Raw genomic sequence first — 15,082 nt, 5'->3', positions numbered from 1 at the left:
ACTTACTGCCCAAACTGCTACTCCCACAGGTTCACCACTTCGGCCCCACTAACCTCCACCTGGCCACAACGGACCTGGCCCCCCAGGGAAGAGGCCACATCACAGTTCATGGGTTGTTAAGTGATCTTTAATTGAAATATTTTCCTTTGTACTTCTTAACTCTGTGGGAAAGAAAAAAAAATCCTATCAGTGATAGGACCAAAAAAAAATAAATAAATATGATTTCTCAACCCCACTGCTGACCATCTCTAGAACTTTCCAGATTATCTCTATAAACACATTAGCTCCTCCATCTTTCACCCTGATTCCAAGCAAACAAAATCGATGCACAAGTCACTTACAGCCGGGCACTCCACGGCACCACTGTTGATGTCATCTATGATGTCGTGAGGGTGGCGGCCATCGACATTGCAGCCCACAGACTGGGCCGTGCCCAGGATCTCTTTAATGGTTCCTGTGATTACGCAAAGGGGGCATCAGCACTGTCAGCCCCGCACAGTCCTCAAGACACTGTCTGGAAGGGACTTTGAGTTTGACAGCAGGCAAGGAGGAGCAGCCCCGAGCCCTAGTGCAGAATTCATTGCTCCGTTCAGTTCTGTGAGCCCTCAGTGCAGCCTCCACCACCTCCACACCTAGGTTAGTCACAGCTGGCCCGAAATCTTCACCAACATCAAGCCATTTTTGCAGACCCGGGAGACACCACACCCCAAATTTTGGTTCTTACAGATTAGTCTCCTTTCAGGAGGGAAAATGCCCCATAACACAGGGAGGCTCCATGTTGCCCTGCTCTTACCAGACAGTTCTCTAGCCAAAGAGCGGTGCCGCATCTGTCGGGCAATGTTGACGATCTCATCAAAAGTGATATTTCCACTGTGCTTAACTGCAGGAAAAAAACAGCAAAAGCTTCATCACAACCCAAGGCCAGATGAGTCCCCATGTCCTCCCTGAGCCCTTTGTATGGCTGTTCCCATGCTTTCGGCACAGAGTTACCCACATGAAGAGCAACCCTGTTTCCTAAGCTGGGGTTTCTATCAGCTCACCACTGGATTGCACCAGCCAACAGCAAACTGGTCAGGCGCAGTGGCGGGTGGCTGACGGCAAAACCCAGGCTTTACGAAGAGGCTGTTGCAGAGACGACGGAAGATCAGCACAATTTCCTGGGGTTAAACTATTCAGACTGTCATCCAGCCCAGAAGTGCTCTTGTAACCACTAGTCAGCATTCTCAGCTGCTTCACCCGACCTATTCCCCTTCTGCATGGCACTGCCTGGCTCCACCAAACCCCCGCACCATCGCTCGGTTTCATTACAGAGAAAACACACAGCTACGTATCAAGCATTTATGTAGACAACACCATTCACAAACCACTCTGGTTACCAGGGAAAAGGCCACTCACTGTTTTTCTGCTTCTTTCTGTCTCGTGGTGGTTCTTTGAGAGCTTTGATGATCAGGGCAGAGGCAGAAGGCACCACCTCAATCTGCAGAAAAGAATCTCACTGTGAGTAAGCCCTCCCCGACCCTCCAATTTGGACCACACTGCCATGGAACCTGGTTCTTGGAGACCATGGCCCAGACACACCGGACATGCTCTACTTTCTCAAGTAAGTTTCACAAATGGAAACATGTCCTAGCCTCGGAGACATTAAGTCATTTTCCCAAAGTCACACAAGTGACAAGAGTTAATATTTGAGCACGTCTTTGACCTTGATCCATGCTCTGGAAAAAGCCTTCCCCAAATAAAACTGCTCTCACCACTAGCGGCAGGTGGCCATGCCAGCAAAAACCTCCCACCCGGGAATCCCAGAGGGCGGCTACCCCTGCCTTCCCTCGACCCAAGTACCTGGGCCTGTCTGTTCTGAATGGTCAGTTTCACTGTGATCCTCAGGCCCTTCCAGTCACCGGTTGCTTTGGCGATGTCATCACCAACCTTTTTTGGAGACTGTGGAAATAAAGGTGTGTAATCACACTGTGCCCCAAGTTTAAACAGCCTGAAATCCTGCCCTGTCTTCCTCACTTGTCAAGACCCCAGTCTTCCTGGTGGAGCACACAACTGTACCTTCCCAATCAAGACATGATGAGGCTAGGGGTGAGGTCTGTTCAGGGTTGTGAGCTGCAAGCCCAGGGCCATAACGGGGCAAAGCCACTCACCCGCGTTCCCTCTCTAAGGACCTATGTGATAACGTAGGAAGAAACTTTCAACCAGGGTTACATTCAATCACCTGGAGGTCTTTAACACTATCAGGTTCCTGTGTCATCCAATGCAAGTCAACCTACCCGGCTGCAAGTCTGAGCACGTGCTACGTCAGGACTTCCTAGTGACCACTAGGAAACAAATTCGTCCAAGAGTGCCAGCTAAGGGCCAAGTCGAGTACTAAGACACTGGGCAAGCAAGACTAAGGGGGGGGAGCACGTGGGAGAGGTGACCACTGTGCAAAGAATGAAGGCCTAACGATATTTAGGGAAACTCAAGTTCAGTAAAATGGAAAAGCAGCCAAAGAAGGCAAGTCATGGTAACCAGCAGATTTAGAGCAGAGAAGGAAACACAAGCTATTATAACCTTCACCAGAAGTTTTACCCACTGTCCCATTTTATGCTCCTATCAGCGATATGCCTGCTTCCCTCACTAGAAAACGAGGGCTAAGTGTCACCAAGCCACGCGACTTCAAAACCCTCATTCGGCTCCTTCAGCCTATCCCTCACATACACTAACAGCGGCTGTTAGGAGATTAAGCTAATGCTTCAAGGTGCTGGGTCCGCCTTTCACATATAACCTTTCCATGGCACCTAGTGCCCATTCAGTGAACCTGGAGTCTAGTCGGGGGTGGAAATCGCCATCGCCAATGGCACCCCACGCACAGTCGTGTTTGTGGAGCCGCAGCAGGTTAAGAAACGCCCCTCCCCGAAGGTAACTCACCAGGCCCAGGGGGCCGATCTTGGGGGCCAGGGCGGACGTGGCACCGACTTCCCCGCCGGTGCACCTCAGGTAAACTGGGAGGAAAAAAACCGGTGAGTGCCTCTGCACAGCTCCAGCCACAGCCCTCTCTGCGCATCGTTCCTGGGCTGGCCACAGCGCCAAGGGCCTCTGGGAGAAGCTAGACAGACCACCCCTTCCTAAGGCGTGCGGCTCTCCATCCACCAAGTAGGACCAGCGACCTTCGGCTTGGCCACGGCTGCCGAGGCCCGAACCGCGCCGGCGTGGAGGCAACCAGACCGCCGGCCAGCCCAGTCTACGGGGGAAAGGGCCCGAAGACAATCTTACCCTAAAGCGTGCGGGCTGCAAAGCCGCCAGGGGTCTTCCGGTCCGCCCTCCCCATTTACACGTGGGCAAGCTGAGGCCCAGAAAGGGAGCGACTCGGCCGCGGCTCCACAGCGCCCTGAACGCGGCACCGCAAAGGCCTGGACTAGGCAGCAGCTTTTAAGCGCGATGTGGTGTGGGAAAAGGCAACCATTGCGGAGGAACGGCAGGCCCGACGGGCTGCGCGGGGAAGGGATGCTCCATCCCGCAGCCCCGGCCACATGTAAGACACGCACCGACTTTGATCTCGTTGGGGTCGAACTTCGGTGGCATGGTGGAGGCGGCTGGTGTCGGATGAACCCGGATTCGGGACGACCGAAGAAAGTTGCACCTTTGCCTCCTCCGAACCGAAAGCCGAAAGACCGGAAAAGTCTTCTACAACGCCGGATATAGACAGGAAAACGCGGCTGTCGCGAGAACCGCTGTCTCCGCCCAACCTCCCAGCGACGCCCTTGCCGCCATGTTGCTTGTGGGCAGGTGCCAGAGGCTGACGAGTGGAGGAAACCGGCGCCGCGGTGAGCTGTGACTAGGGGCTCGGGAGGGGTTTCGGGGCATTCAGGGCAGTTAGCCCAGGGGAGGCAGACAAGAGAGGGCCGCTCCCAAGATCTCGGCCCCCCGTTCCCCATTCTCCCTTATCGTGAGCGTCACCCCATGGTCCCTGTCATCCAATCCCTGAGCCCCGCCCCTCCGCTGAGAGGTCCGCACACATTACAAAACCTAGGTCCACAGCGACCCCGGCCCCTCTTTTAACTCCCTCGTGATGTGAGCATTTTAGTTACCAAAACCATTTCGTTCGGGTCCAAGTCCGTTTTAAACTCTTAATTCTAAGATTCTGCGGTCCTCAGAATCTCAGACTTCGTCATCCTGGTCTGCATGACTTTCCGAGATCCTGAGTTTCGGTGCCCAGCTCCTGCGTCTGGAGACCCGTCTCTCCGGATCCACCGGGGCTGGTTCCAGGTGGTCCGAGACCCGGCGTCCGTGACCAAGCCCTACGAGTGATCGGCCTGCCTTCTGGTTCACCCTCGGGGACTAACGTTGGGGACCTGCCCACACCGAAGGCCAGGTCAGGCACCCCTACTCCAGCCAGGGGAGGATGGGTGTGGTTCTCCGCATCTAGACTGGACGTCGGGGAGGGGATGGGTGCGGGATGGACATCGGGAGCGGGTTGGGAAGAGCTGATCTGGGATGGAAGAGGGAGGGATGGTCATTGTGGAGGAAGTGGAGAGGGGGTGAGAGAGGGTTAGTCATTGAGGAGCAGAAGGGTAAGAGCGGGTCATCAGGGTAGGATGGGGGAGGGCAGTTTTTAGACTGTGCCCCATCCCTGCAGGCAGGCAGGTGGGTGGGTGATGAGGGGCCTGAGCCAGCTCTGCAGTCTCGCAGGGCTCCCCAGACAGCCCACGCCCCTGTGGGCGGAGACCTGTGATCTCCACCCCTCCCCCTGAGGACTGGGTGTCTAGCTCCTTAAACTGTAGGAGGCCCTCAATAAATGTTTGTTAGATGGGTGGTGCCCCGTGGCGAACAGCTATTGAGCGCTCATTATGCACCAGGTACTGTGCTATGGGCTTTACAAATATGAAGTCACCGGATCCTCATAGAACCAGGCGTTGGTAACATTATTACTCACATTTTACAGATGAGGAAACTGAGGCTCAGAGTGGGGACCCAAGGTGACATGGTCGTTGGGTGTTAGATCTGGGATTTCAATCCAGTTATATTTTATTGCAAAGCCCCTGCTAGTAACCGGAAGTGTCCCTGGATTGCTTCCTGGCCCATGGATGTCCCACCGGGAGCGCTGATATTTGCAGATCCTGCGCAGGCATTGAGCGCCTGGCTTCGGCGTTTGGGAGAGTGTACTTGGTGCACTTAGCACACGCTGAGAGTTGGGCAATTCCACAGGACCAGGACTTCAAAGGGCAGAATTCCAGACTGGTTTTGCTACAATCCGCCCCGTGTAACCAGGTCACTGAACTCAGCGATCAGTCAGTCCCATCTCTGTAAACAGGGCTGTGGTGAGAATCACGGAATAATAACTGTGAGAGTGGCACCTGAGAATCGCTGAATTGCTTTCAGATTTTTATCTTAAAAATCTCTTAGGTTATGATGTAGCGGAGCTCCCCAAGGTCATGGCTGGCTGATGTCATGCCATGTTTGATTTGCCACTCGGACAGTGTTTCAGAGGCCGGAAGTGATTGGTCAGGCCGGTCTGTTTGAGTCCTCAAAGGGCAGCCTCAGAAAGGACTGAGGAGACTTCTCTAGGTCACTCCCTTGTCTAACGTGCAGGGCGGATGGGAACCTAGAACGGGCTGAAAGTATACCAGGGTCTCACAGTGGCCAGTGGCAGATGTGGGCCCAAATCCCGGTCACCTGGCTTGCCGTAGTGCTCTTCCCACCACATACCGGCCCTGAGCACCTGCCACGCCTGGCTCAGGACACAGAGTTATGGTCGAGATGAACACAGCCCCTGCCTCAAGGAGCTGACAGTCCAACAGATCGGCTACGTGCTCTGTGTTACCGCGCCGCCTGTCCTGGGTGCCAAGGGGCTGCGGCAAATTCCCCAGGCCCTAACTTTTCTCCCATTCCCTAGTGTTGTGAAGATTGCCCCAGGAAAAGGGAAGGATGCCACTCTTCTTCCGGAAGCGGAAACCCAGTGAGGAAGCTCGGAAACGCCTGGAGTACCAGATGTGTCTGGTAAGGGAAAACGAGTTTCCTGAGTTCATCCCCATCACCACCACTGCCCCATAAAGCAGGGCTCCAGGCCGCCCCTCACACAAGCCATGCTCCCTCCCCTCCGCCTACCCCACTCGCAGAGGAAACCTCTGACTTAGAGCAGAACCAGGAAGCTGCCTGGCAGGTGCTCGGGTGCCCTGTAATTCTCTCTGTAGACCGGTTACACCTGTTGTTACTTGTTCATTTGCTCTTCCTACTGGCCCTCAAAGCCTTTAAAACAGGGATCATTGGTCCACCTACAAAGTGGACTAGTTGAACCATATGCTGTCCATCTGCAAGGGACCCTTAACCCTATGTTTCTTTGCCTGGTTCGTCCACTCTGCAAGGATGTTTTGTTTGGAACATAAACATTACTTTTATCCTTAGGCAAAAGAAGCTGGAGCAGATGACATTCTTGACATCTCTAAATGTGAGCTCTCGGAGGTAAATGGGGGTGGAGTTCTGGTTGTGAATTTGATTTTTTTTTTTTTGTCTTGAACTGCTTGTCCCTGGGAAAGACACATGTGGACAGGGGCTCTCAAAAGTCCAGAAGAACTAGTCAAGATATGTTTCCTTAGCTTTTGTTCTTGTCCGAAAGAATGGAGATGATCTTTGGTCTCAGTCTTCAAGAGTCAGGAGTCTACTTAGAAAATGTCCCCAGATTCCCAGGAGAGCCTGGGTCTCAGCCTCTGCCACGCACCCTGAGAGCACTGATGATGGGGATGGGCTGCGTGGGCTAGGGCTGGGCAGGGCCGTCCCCTGCCGGCCGATTGGGAGGGCTGACCATCCCTCCCCGACCCCTCCCTGGGCTTAGCGCTCTCCGCATCAGCGTCTTGCATTGTTTGCCTCCTTCCCCATCTCTCCCTCACCTGTGTGCCATTCAGAAAACAAATTAAAAACTGCAGGTGGGGAGGCACTGACTCTTCTTTATGTCATCTTAGGTTCCATTTGGGGCTTTTGCAACATGCAAAGTTCTGCAGAAGAAGGTGAGACGGGTTGTTTTTCAGAGAACTGTTACTGCAGGTTTGCTCATTTGAAATCGAGTGGGACTTTTAGAGAGCTGTCTTCCTGGCATCTCTGTGTTCTCCGACTCGCACCCTTTCAGCCTGAGGCAGGTCTTCCCACAGTTAGGAGAGCTGGCCTCGGCATGGGACAGCCCTGGGTCACATCCTGGCTTCACCCCTCGCGACTTGAGCAACTTCCTTAAACTCTTACATCTCCGTTTCTTCATCTGCGACGTGAACACGTTCATCGCTTTACACTCGCAGAGCTACAGTGAGAATCGAATGAGTGGCAGGTAGAGGGGTAGAGACAGATGTAAACGCACAGAGTGTAACACCTGCCTCGTGGTGAACCCTGGGCGCCCTCACTGTGATTAGTAATCAATACCACACTCCCTTCATCCCGGTCACCCCGGGAGGGGGGGCTGTTAAGAGTGTAATGAATGATGGTCAGAAAGTCTTGGCAGCTCCGAATGCAGCTACATAAGAGCGTTCTGCACACCTTGTCTAGGTGAAGGCGGGTGGGAAGTGTCCCACGCCAACAGGGCAGTGAGCTCCTTGGCACTGGAAGTGTCTATGCAGGGGCCGATGCCTAACAGAAAAGACGCAGATCGAGCCCTGACCTCGCGCCAGCCCTGGGCCGAGGGCTTCTTGGCCGTTAGCTCGTTAATCATCAAGGCAGCCCTCGGAGATCAGGCCAATGGCACAGGGGTCCCATCTCAGAATGGAAGGCAGAATGAACCCTCCAAGATCCCTTTTATCATTGAAATTTCAGTGTTAAGGTCATCTGACTCCTCTGGGACCCCATCGCTGTCCGCCCTGTGGAGTTTGGGAGAGCAGAGAGGGCTGGGCAGGGCAAGGCAGGTGGGGCCGATGTGCCTGCCCTCAGCCTTCCCCACTTCCTGCTCTCCGACCTGACATACCTGGCGCACATCTTTCCCACACAGGTGTTTATTGTCCACACGAATTACCTCACTTCCCTGCTTCCGAAATCCTGCAGCCTCCAGAGTCTCATAACCATCAAGGTACTGGGGCCCTTCTCCCAGGAGTCGGGGACTCTGCCTGGTGCACCAGGAGGCAGCCAAGCATCCCTCTGTTCCAGTTTATGGCAGACAGACTTAATGCAGTAATCAATGTGGGATTTGATCACCATGGTTTATTGGGCACCTACTACGTGCTGGGTGTGCGGCGGGGTTAGGAAGAGAAGCAGCCACAGGCCTTGTCCTCGGGGAGCTGGCCCGCGAGGGAGAAGACAAACCACAGACTCACCACAGGTGAACTAGCAGAGAGCAGGGGGGACTGATGGTCCCAAACTGGACCATCAAACTGGAGCAGGATGGACGCTGGGCACCGTGCGGCCACTCTGTGAAAGCCTGGGGACCTGGGGCGACTCCCTCCTGACCATCAGGACCGGGACTGGGATGTCGTAGTCACACAATACATGAGCTGTGATCGCAGGACTGCGCCACATGACCGTAGGCTGTGACGGAGGGTGTGCGCACCAGAGAAAAGACTGGCAGCCTGGGCAGCGAAGTGCTTTTGTGGTTAACTCTGGTGTGCAAGGCGCCGCGGTAGTTTTTACTTCTCTTCATTGTCCAACACAGGTTACTTTTGTAGTCAGAAAAAGATAGCGTTAGCGTCTTTAGTATTTACGTACACTGCTACTTCATACATACGTACAGCGTATACCCACGCACGCATGCGTCTATCCGTGTCTATATCTGTATCTCTAGCCCCTATGCCTGTTATGCCCATTTTCATTGTTCAAAAAATCAACAAATACAGGTGAGCAGAAAACGGTAAACAGAGGAAAATCATGTGATTTCATACTCCAGAGAGCCACTATTAGTACTTGTTTGCGTATTTAGTAGTCACTTTCTATGCAAACATATATGTGTACTATGAAGATGCTCTCTAACAAATAAATCTCTCTGCATACTTTTTTACTCAACAGTAAAAGTAAGTGTTTGATAAACGAAAGGATGAAACGGGATAACATTCTGAAAAAGGAAACAAGGTGGAATGATCGTTTAGCTGGAGGGGAAAGGTTGGGGGCTCCATCTCAACACCAGGGGCCTGAGGCGCCCCGTGAGTCGCCCCCCACCCCGCCCCAGGAGCCTGGAGTCGGAGTCGGAGGGGCTGTCTCAGTCAGTCACTGTCAGGTGCTGAGCTTGTCTTCCTTTCGCAGGTTCTGGATCTTCATCATAATCAGCTGACAGCCCTGCCTGAGGATATAGGGCAGCTGATGGCCCTCCAGGTAAGGCCGCAAGAAACAGAAAACCCACCACCCAGGCCTGGGGCGTCCTGGCTGTGCTCTGGCCGGGGAGGCACTGGGCGCCAGCTCCCCTGCCCCTTAGCTGTTTAGACACCCAGTGACCCCCTTGCCATTGCAGCCCAGGCTGTGGGCATCCCCCTGCCGTATTTTTGGCTTGTCCATTTTGGGATTTTATCATGAGCTTCCACAACTTTACAGAAAAAGAGCACCCGGTGAATCCACCTTTTAAAATGCCAAATTCAGCACTCGGACTCATCATCTCCCTTCTCACCCATGTCAGTCCCCCTCCATTCATTAGTGCTTACAGCTAAGCATTTCCTTTGCATTGTCTACTGATTCCTCACCCCCCCCCCCCCCCCGGGAGGCAGGTGTGGACTGCCCCCTTTTACAGAGGAAGAAGCAGCTTTCTTTCACACTTAAAGTCCCTTCTCTCCATTGAGCCCAGTCAGACCCTGTGTGATGGGTCCACCTCTCTCTCCAGCCTCCTGTCCTGCTCTCTCCCCTTCACTCCCTGCAGTTGGCTCCTAACACGCTTCTGGCCTTCTGTCCCCACCTCTCCGCACGGCTTTCCCTTCCGCCTGAGTAGCTTATCACTCAGCCCACACATCCCTGAGGATCCTCTCCCAGGTCCCTGTCTAAGTAGATCTACCTTATTTGCCTCTGTGTCGAACCCAGATGACCTCCCCGAGAACACTAATTGCAATGTAATTACTAATTATGTGTCTCTTGGCTTGACGCTGTCCCCTACTGAACCGTAGCCCTGGGGGGCTACGCCCCCACCTAGCACTGCCTCACACGTGGAGGAGACTAGTGACTTGAGTGAACAACTCTACCACGTGGGTGATGCTGCCGCATCTTACAGCAGAGAAAACTGTCCAGAGAGATGACTATAACTTGCCCGAAGTCACACAGAGAACATGTGGCAGAACAGAAGTAATTGCCACCACTTAGAGAGAGCCACGGTGAATACCTTGGTGTAGGATCTTTGGGGATCCTACATTTTTAATATGTATATTTTTATAGAATTGTGGCATCTGCTGTGTTGTAACTTTTGGATACCTGACAGTCACTCATAATCGTCCTTTGGTTCATCAAATATTCATCTGCCACGTTATTTTCCAAGGCTGCTAGCTTCCCATTGTATCTATGTTTAACAGCTACTTAGTGCATCATCCTGCCGGCCTCGCTCACCTCCCGGCACCACGTCCTGGAGGGAGCGTGGCCTTTGGAATCCAGCACACCCAGTCTCTGCCCCGGCACCAGCAGCTGCAGCCTCGGAGCTTGGGCAGGTCCCACTGCCTCTGTGTGGCTCAATTCCTTCTGACACTGGGTTAACCAGGTCCTTGTCACCAGCTGCCTCACCCGGATCCCTGACCTCTCAGTCCTCTCCGCCCTCCCTCCCTGACTGGGGGGCTGTTGCCGTGCATTCTGTGGTCTGTGCAAATGGTGGAATCTCAGCCAGAACTGGTTCAAGGTCTAGCTGTGCTCTCTTGGACACGTGATTTCACTGGTCCGGGCCTCAGTTTTTTCATCTCTCAAATGGGAATGTAGCAACCTATATCTTCCTCACGAGGCCATCAGGAGGAGGTAGAGGTATATGTGTAGTGTCCAGATGATTCTGGGCCCGAAGCCGGGGCACCACTATTGTCTATATGTTGGGCCTCATGATTTTTCCTTTTCTCAGGTATTGAATGTGGAAAGGAATCAATTGACGCATCTCCCACGTTCCATTGGGAAACTGAGCCAGCTCCAGACCCTCAGTGTTAAAGGTAGGAGCCAGGAAGCCCTGCCTGTGGGACCCTCGGTCAGCTCTGTCCCAGCCAGCATCCTCCTGGGAACCATGGAGCATGAGGGCAGCCAGTCCCGAGCTGTCACCATACACTGGACTGACCTCCTGTCGGGTCCATCTGTCTCCATGGTAACCACAGATAGGAGCCTGTGGGCAGGAGGGCAGACGGCATTGACAGCTAGGCCTCCGAGACACCGTCTCTTGCATTTGTAGCGACAGGTGTGGGGGAGAGAGGCTCACTGGCTGGGTGAGAGCCATGCAGGAGCCGTGGCAGGGTTCCGAGGGGCGCCTCACACTCAGCGCGCAGCACTTCCACAGTCCGCAGCGCGGGCAGCCTCATTCCAGCCCGGGAGCTCTGGGGAGGGCGCAGGGGTTATCCCCACGTGACAGATGACGAAAGCCAGGCTCGGGGAGCAGTGACTTGCTCAAGACCACCCAGCACGATGAAGACAGAACCAAGGTTCTAGCACATCAGTCTAGTGCCCGCCTCCCCAGACCCCCAGCTCCTCCTCCTCCTCCTCCTCCTCCAGCCCTTTTGAGCACTTTCCGCACGGACTGCCCCACTAGCGTGAGTGATGATAAAAGCAATGGCACCCCATTACTGATCCTTTACTGTGTGACAGGCACCATGCTGAGGACCCCATATGCATCCTCTCATTGGACCCCTCAATATTCCTGTGAGGGCAACTGGTATTATTAGCCCATTTTACAGATGAGAAGTCTGTGCCCCAGGGAGGTAAAGTCGGTTTTCCAAAGTCACCCAGCTAGTGAGTTATGGAACTTGAGCCCAGGTCGCTGACACCCCACCATTGTGGTCTTCACAGAGCCTCGGTCAGGGTCAGAGGCACCTGGTCCCCCCTCAGTTCTGGTGGGAGTCAGACAGGGAGCTGGTGAAGGGGTTTTGGGGTGTTGAGCTGTGCTATTGGGATCTCTCCAGACAACAGGCTGAAGGAGCTTCCAGACACCTTGGGGGAACTTCGAAGCTTACGTACTCTCGACATCAGTGAAAACGAGATTCAGAGATTGCCGCAGATGCTGGCACATGTTCGAACTCTGGAGGTAGGTGGAGCCGTTCTTGCCTGGGGCTCTCTCTGGCTGCCTACCCCCCTCCTCCCTCGGTGCAGAATACCTGTCCTGGTACAGGGCGCTGGGGCCACAGAGATCTCAACACATGGCCCTCAGGGGCTTGCAGAGTGAGCGATGTGTGAACGGTTGTAATAATATGGCTTTTGCTGTTGTAATGGTGGCATAGAAACGTATTTTCAGAGTGAAGACATAATGCTAAATCCTGATGGGGTGACACTTTGTGAAAGAGGTGGTATTTGAGCCAGACCTCAATAGAGAAGTAAGCTCTGGGCTGTAGACAAGGGTAACAGGAGCATTCCAGGCGCTTACTAAGGCTGAGCACTTGACCTGCATTGGTCCCTGAATCCTCACAAAAATCCTGGAAGGCAGATACTGTTGTGCCCCCTGCAGATGAAGAAACTGAGGCACAGGCCGTTTCAGGTGCTTGCCCAGGGCCACACGACTAGTAACAGCAAAGATGGGATTGAAAACCAGGCAGTCTGAATCCAGGGCCTGTGCTCCCCACCTCTGCGCAGCTCGGCCCCCGGAACAGGAACTCAGCCACTCACGATGACGCACATCCAACCAGCCACCCCAGACTCCTCTCATGAGCCGTCAGCGAACTGGCTCTCGAGCCAGACTGCTGACCATCAGCATCTGGGTCAGGAGCGAGGAGACAACAAAGGGAGGTGGCTGACCCCAGGGCCTGCTCCCTGCTGCCATGGCGGACAGCCTGAGGCAGGACAGGTGGTCAGGCGGCTCTCCCTGGGCAGCCTGGAGAAATGGGCCAGCACGGGGGTGTTCTTGGTGTCGCCCAATGGAACGCCCAGCGATGATGGAAGTGTTCGGTGACTGTGTCCAAATCAGTAGCCACTAGCCACGTGTGGCTGTGGTGCGCTCGTGTGGGCTACTATGACCAAGGAGCCACATGTTTGATTTCACTGGATTTTAATTACCTCATATTGAAATAGCTCCCTGCGCTCAGGTGCTACTTTATTGGACAGCATAGCTCAGAGCTGTGTTCCTCAGTCTGAAGCCATTCTAAGACAGCTAGTAAGAACTGTGTGATTTGTTTTATATCAGTTCTTTCAACAAAAATTCTTTTGAGCTTCTCGGTGGCACCTGAGACAAACCTGTTTCCAAGACGAGACAATTACAGCAGCCGTTCTTGGTTGAGACCAGAGCCTTTTTCACATAGTATCTACACTTACCCGTCGAACAGCCTGCCAGGTCGGTGGTTTTGTGCCTGTTTAAGTCAGGGGGAGCTGTGGCTCGGGGAGGTCCAGTGGCCCGTTCAGGGGTGCACAGCTGGCCCGTGGCGAGCTCCAGTCTGAAACCAGGGCTGTACGACTCCACGCATTGCTGTCCAAAAGCTGTTGCTCCTGCCGATGACGGAAATATTCCATAGTCCATGTCGTCCGATTCAGTACCTGCCAGCACTTGAACTGTGGCTGGCGCTTTGAAATTCTCTCTAATTTCATCAATTAAAATTTATTTATTTATTTATTTATGTATTTTAGGTGGCTCCAGATTTAGTCTTTTTTATTGAATTTTTTTCTAATATATTTATTGATTATGCTATTACAGTTGTCCCATTTCCCCCCCTTCACTCCTCTCCATCCTGCCCACCCCCTCCCTCCCACACTCCCCCCCTATAGTTCATGTCCATGGGTCATACATATAAGTTCTTTGGCTTTTCCATTTCCTATACTATTCTTACCCTCCCCCTGTCTATTTTCTACCTACCATTTATGCTACTTATTCTCTGTACCTTTCCCCCCATCTCTCCTCCTCCCACTCCCCTGTTGATAACCCTCCATGTGATCTCCATTTCTGTGATTCTGTTCCTGTTCTAGTTGTTTGCTTAGTTTGCTTTTGTTATTGTTTTAGGCGTGGTTGTTAATAACTGTGAGTTTGCTGTCACTTTACTGTTCATATTTTTTATCTTCTTTTTCTTAGATAAATCCCTTTAAGATTTCATATAATAGGGGCTTGGTGATGATGAACTCCTTTAACTTGGCCTTATCTGAGAAGCACTTTATCTGCCCTTCCATTCTAAATAATAGCTTTGCTGGACAGAGCAATCTTGGATGTAGGTCCTTGCCTTTCATGACTTGGAATACTTCTTTCCAGCCCCTTCTTGCCTGTAAGGTCTCTTTTGAGAAATCAGCTGACAGTCTTATGAGGACTCCTTTGTAGGTAACTGTGTCCTTCTCTCTTGCTGCTTCTAAGATTCTCTCTTTATCTTTAATCTTGAGTAATGTAATTATGATGTGCCTTGGTGTGTTCCTCCTTGGGTCCAACTTCTTTGGGACTCTCTGAGCTTCCTGGACTTCCTGGAAGTCTATTTCCTTTGCCAGATTGGGGAAGTTCTCCTTCGTTATTTTTTCAAATAAAATTTCAATTTCTTGTTCTTCCTCTTCTCCTTCTGGTACCCCTATAATTTGGATGTTGGAACATTTAAAGATGTCCTGGAGGTTCCTAAGCCTCTCATTTTTTTGAATTCTTTTTCTTCATTCTTTTCTGGTTGGACGTTTTTTCTTCCTTCTGGTGCATACCACTGATTTGAGTCCTGGTTTCCTTCCCATTGTTATTGGTTCCCTGTACATTTTCCTTTATTTCACTTAGCATATCCTTCATTTTTTCATCTAATTTGTGACCAAATTCAACTAATTCTGTGAGCATCCCAATTACCAGTGTTTTGAACTGTGCATCTGATAGGTTGGCTATCTCTTCGTTGCTTAGTTGTATTTTTTCTGGAGCTTTGATCTGTTCTTTCATTTGGGCCATTATTTTTGTCTCAGTGCGCCTGTTATGTAAAGGGGCGGAGCCTTGGGTGTTCACTGGGTGGGGGTAACGCAGGTCGCTGCGCTGTGACGCTGTACGTGGGGGAGGGGCCAAGAGGGAGCAATGGCGATTGCTCCACTCTCTGCCGGATTTCAGTCACTCCCT

The 15,082-nt window shown here is 52.6% G+C and overlaps 2 protein-coding genes and 1 non-coding gene across 7 annotated transcripts in view; 1 reads left to right on the top strand and 2 right to left on the bottom strand.

The window, feature by feature from the left end:
- Positions 1-109: 109 nt before the first annotated feature.
- Positions 110-3,681, bottom strand: RPL12 (ribosomal protein L12). Of its 2 annotated transcripts, XM_024562135.3 has the most exons (7): positions 3,531-3,681; positions 2,914-2,987; positions 1,840-1,938; positions 1,396-1,477; positions 794-880; positions 342-454; positions 110-161 (listed from the first exon to the last, which is right to left on the bottom strand). In XM_024562135.3, exons 1-7 carry the CDS (start codon positions 3,565-3,567, stop codon positions 156-158), a joined length of 498 nt encoding a protein of 165 aa, XP_024417903.1. In that variant the 5' UTR covers positions 3,568-3,681; the 3' UTR covers positions 110-155. The 2 variants fall into 2 exon arrangements, with proteins under 2 accessions (XP_024417903.1, XP_045052988.1); XM_045197053.3 differs by lacking the exons at positions 110-161; positions 342-454 and adding an exon at positions 471-565.
- On the bottom strand, positions 960-1,088 carry LOC112306632 (small nucleolar RNA SNORA65). Its single transcript, XR_002974962.1, has one exon. It is a non-coding gene; the product is annotated as a small nucleolar RNA SNORA65 (small nucleolar RNA).
- A 48-nt stretch (positions 3,682-3,729) lies between the features above and the next one.
- Positions 3,730-15,082, top strand: part of LRSAM1 (leucine rich repeat and sterile alpha motif containing 1) — a 37,671-nt gene continuing 26,318 nt past the window's right edge. For 2 of the 4 annotated variants that reach the window (XM_024562136.4, XM_045197049.3), the window contains exons 1-9: positions 3,730-3,809; positions 4,140-4,357; positions 5,879-5,982; positions 6,388-6,444; positions 6,942-6,986; positions 7,949-8,026; positions 9,190-9,258; positions 10,961-11,045; positions 12,003-12,124. In XM_024562136.4, the coding sequence (XP_024417904.2) occupies positions 5,911-5,982; positions 6,388-6,444; positions 6,942-6,986; positions 7,949-8,026; positions 9,190-9,258; positions 10,961-11,045; positions 12,003-12,124 (528 nt within the window). In that variant the 5' untranslated portion in view covers positions 3,730-3,809; positions 4,140-4,357; positions 5,879-5,910. Of the gene's footprint in view, positions 3,810-4,123; positions 4,358-5,878; positions 5,983-6,387; positions 6,445-6,941; positions 6,987-7,948; positions 8,027-9,189; positions 9,259-10,960; positions 11,046-12,002; positions 12,125-15,082 lie in introns of all 4 variants that reach the window. The other 2 variants (XM_045197050.3, XM_045197051.3) reach the window with 2 other exon arrangements.

Source organism: Desmodus rotundus, chromosome 1 (genome assembly GCF_022682495.2).
Source record: "Desmodus rotundus isolate HL8 chromosome 1, HLdesRot8A.1, whole genome shotgun sequence".
In the NCBI taxonomy this organism is placed as follows: domain Eukaryota; kingdom Metazoa; phylum Chordata; class Mammalia; order Chiroptera; family Phyllostomidae; genus Desmodus; species Desmodus rotundus.
Note: the sequence above shows the minus strand (reverse complement) of the source record. Positions and strands in the feature narration are given on the sequence as shown.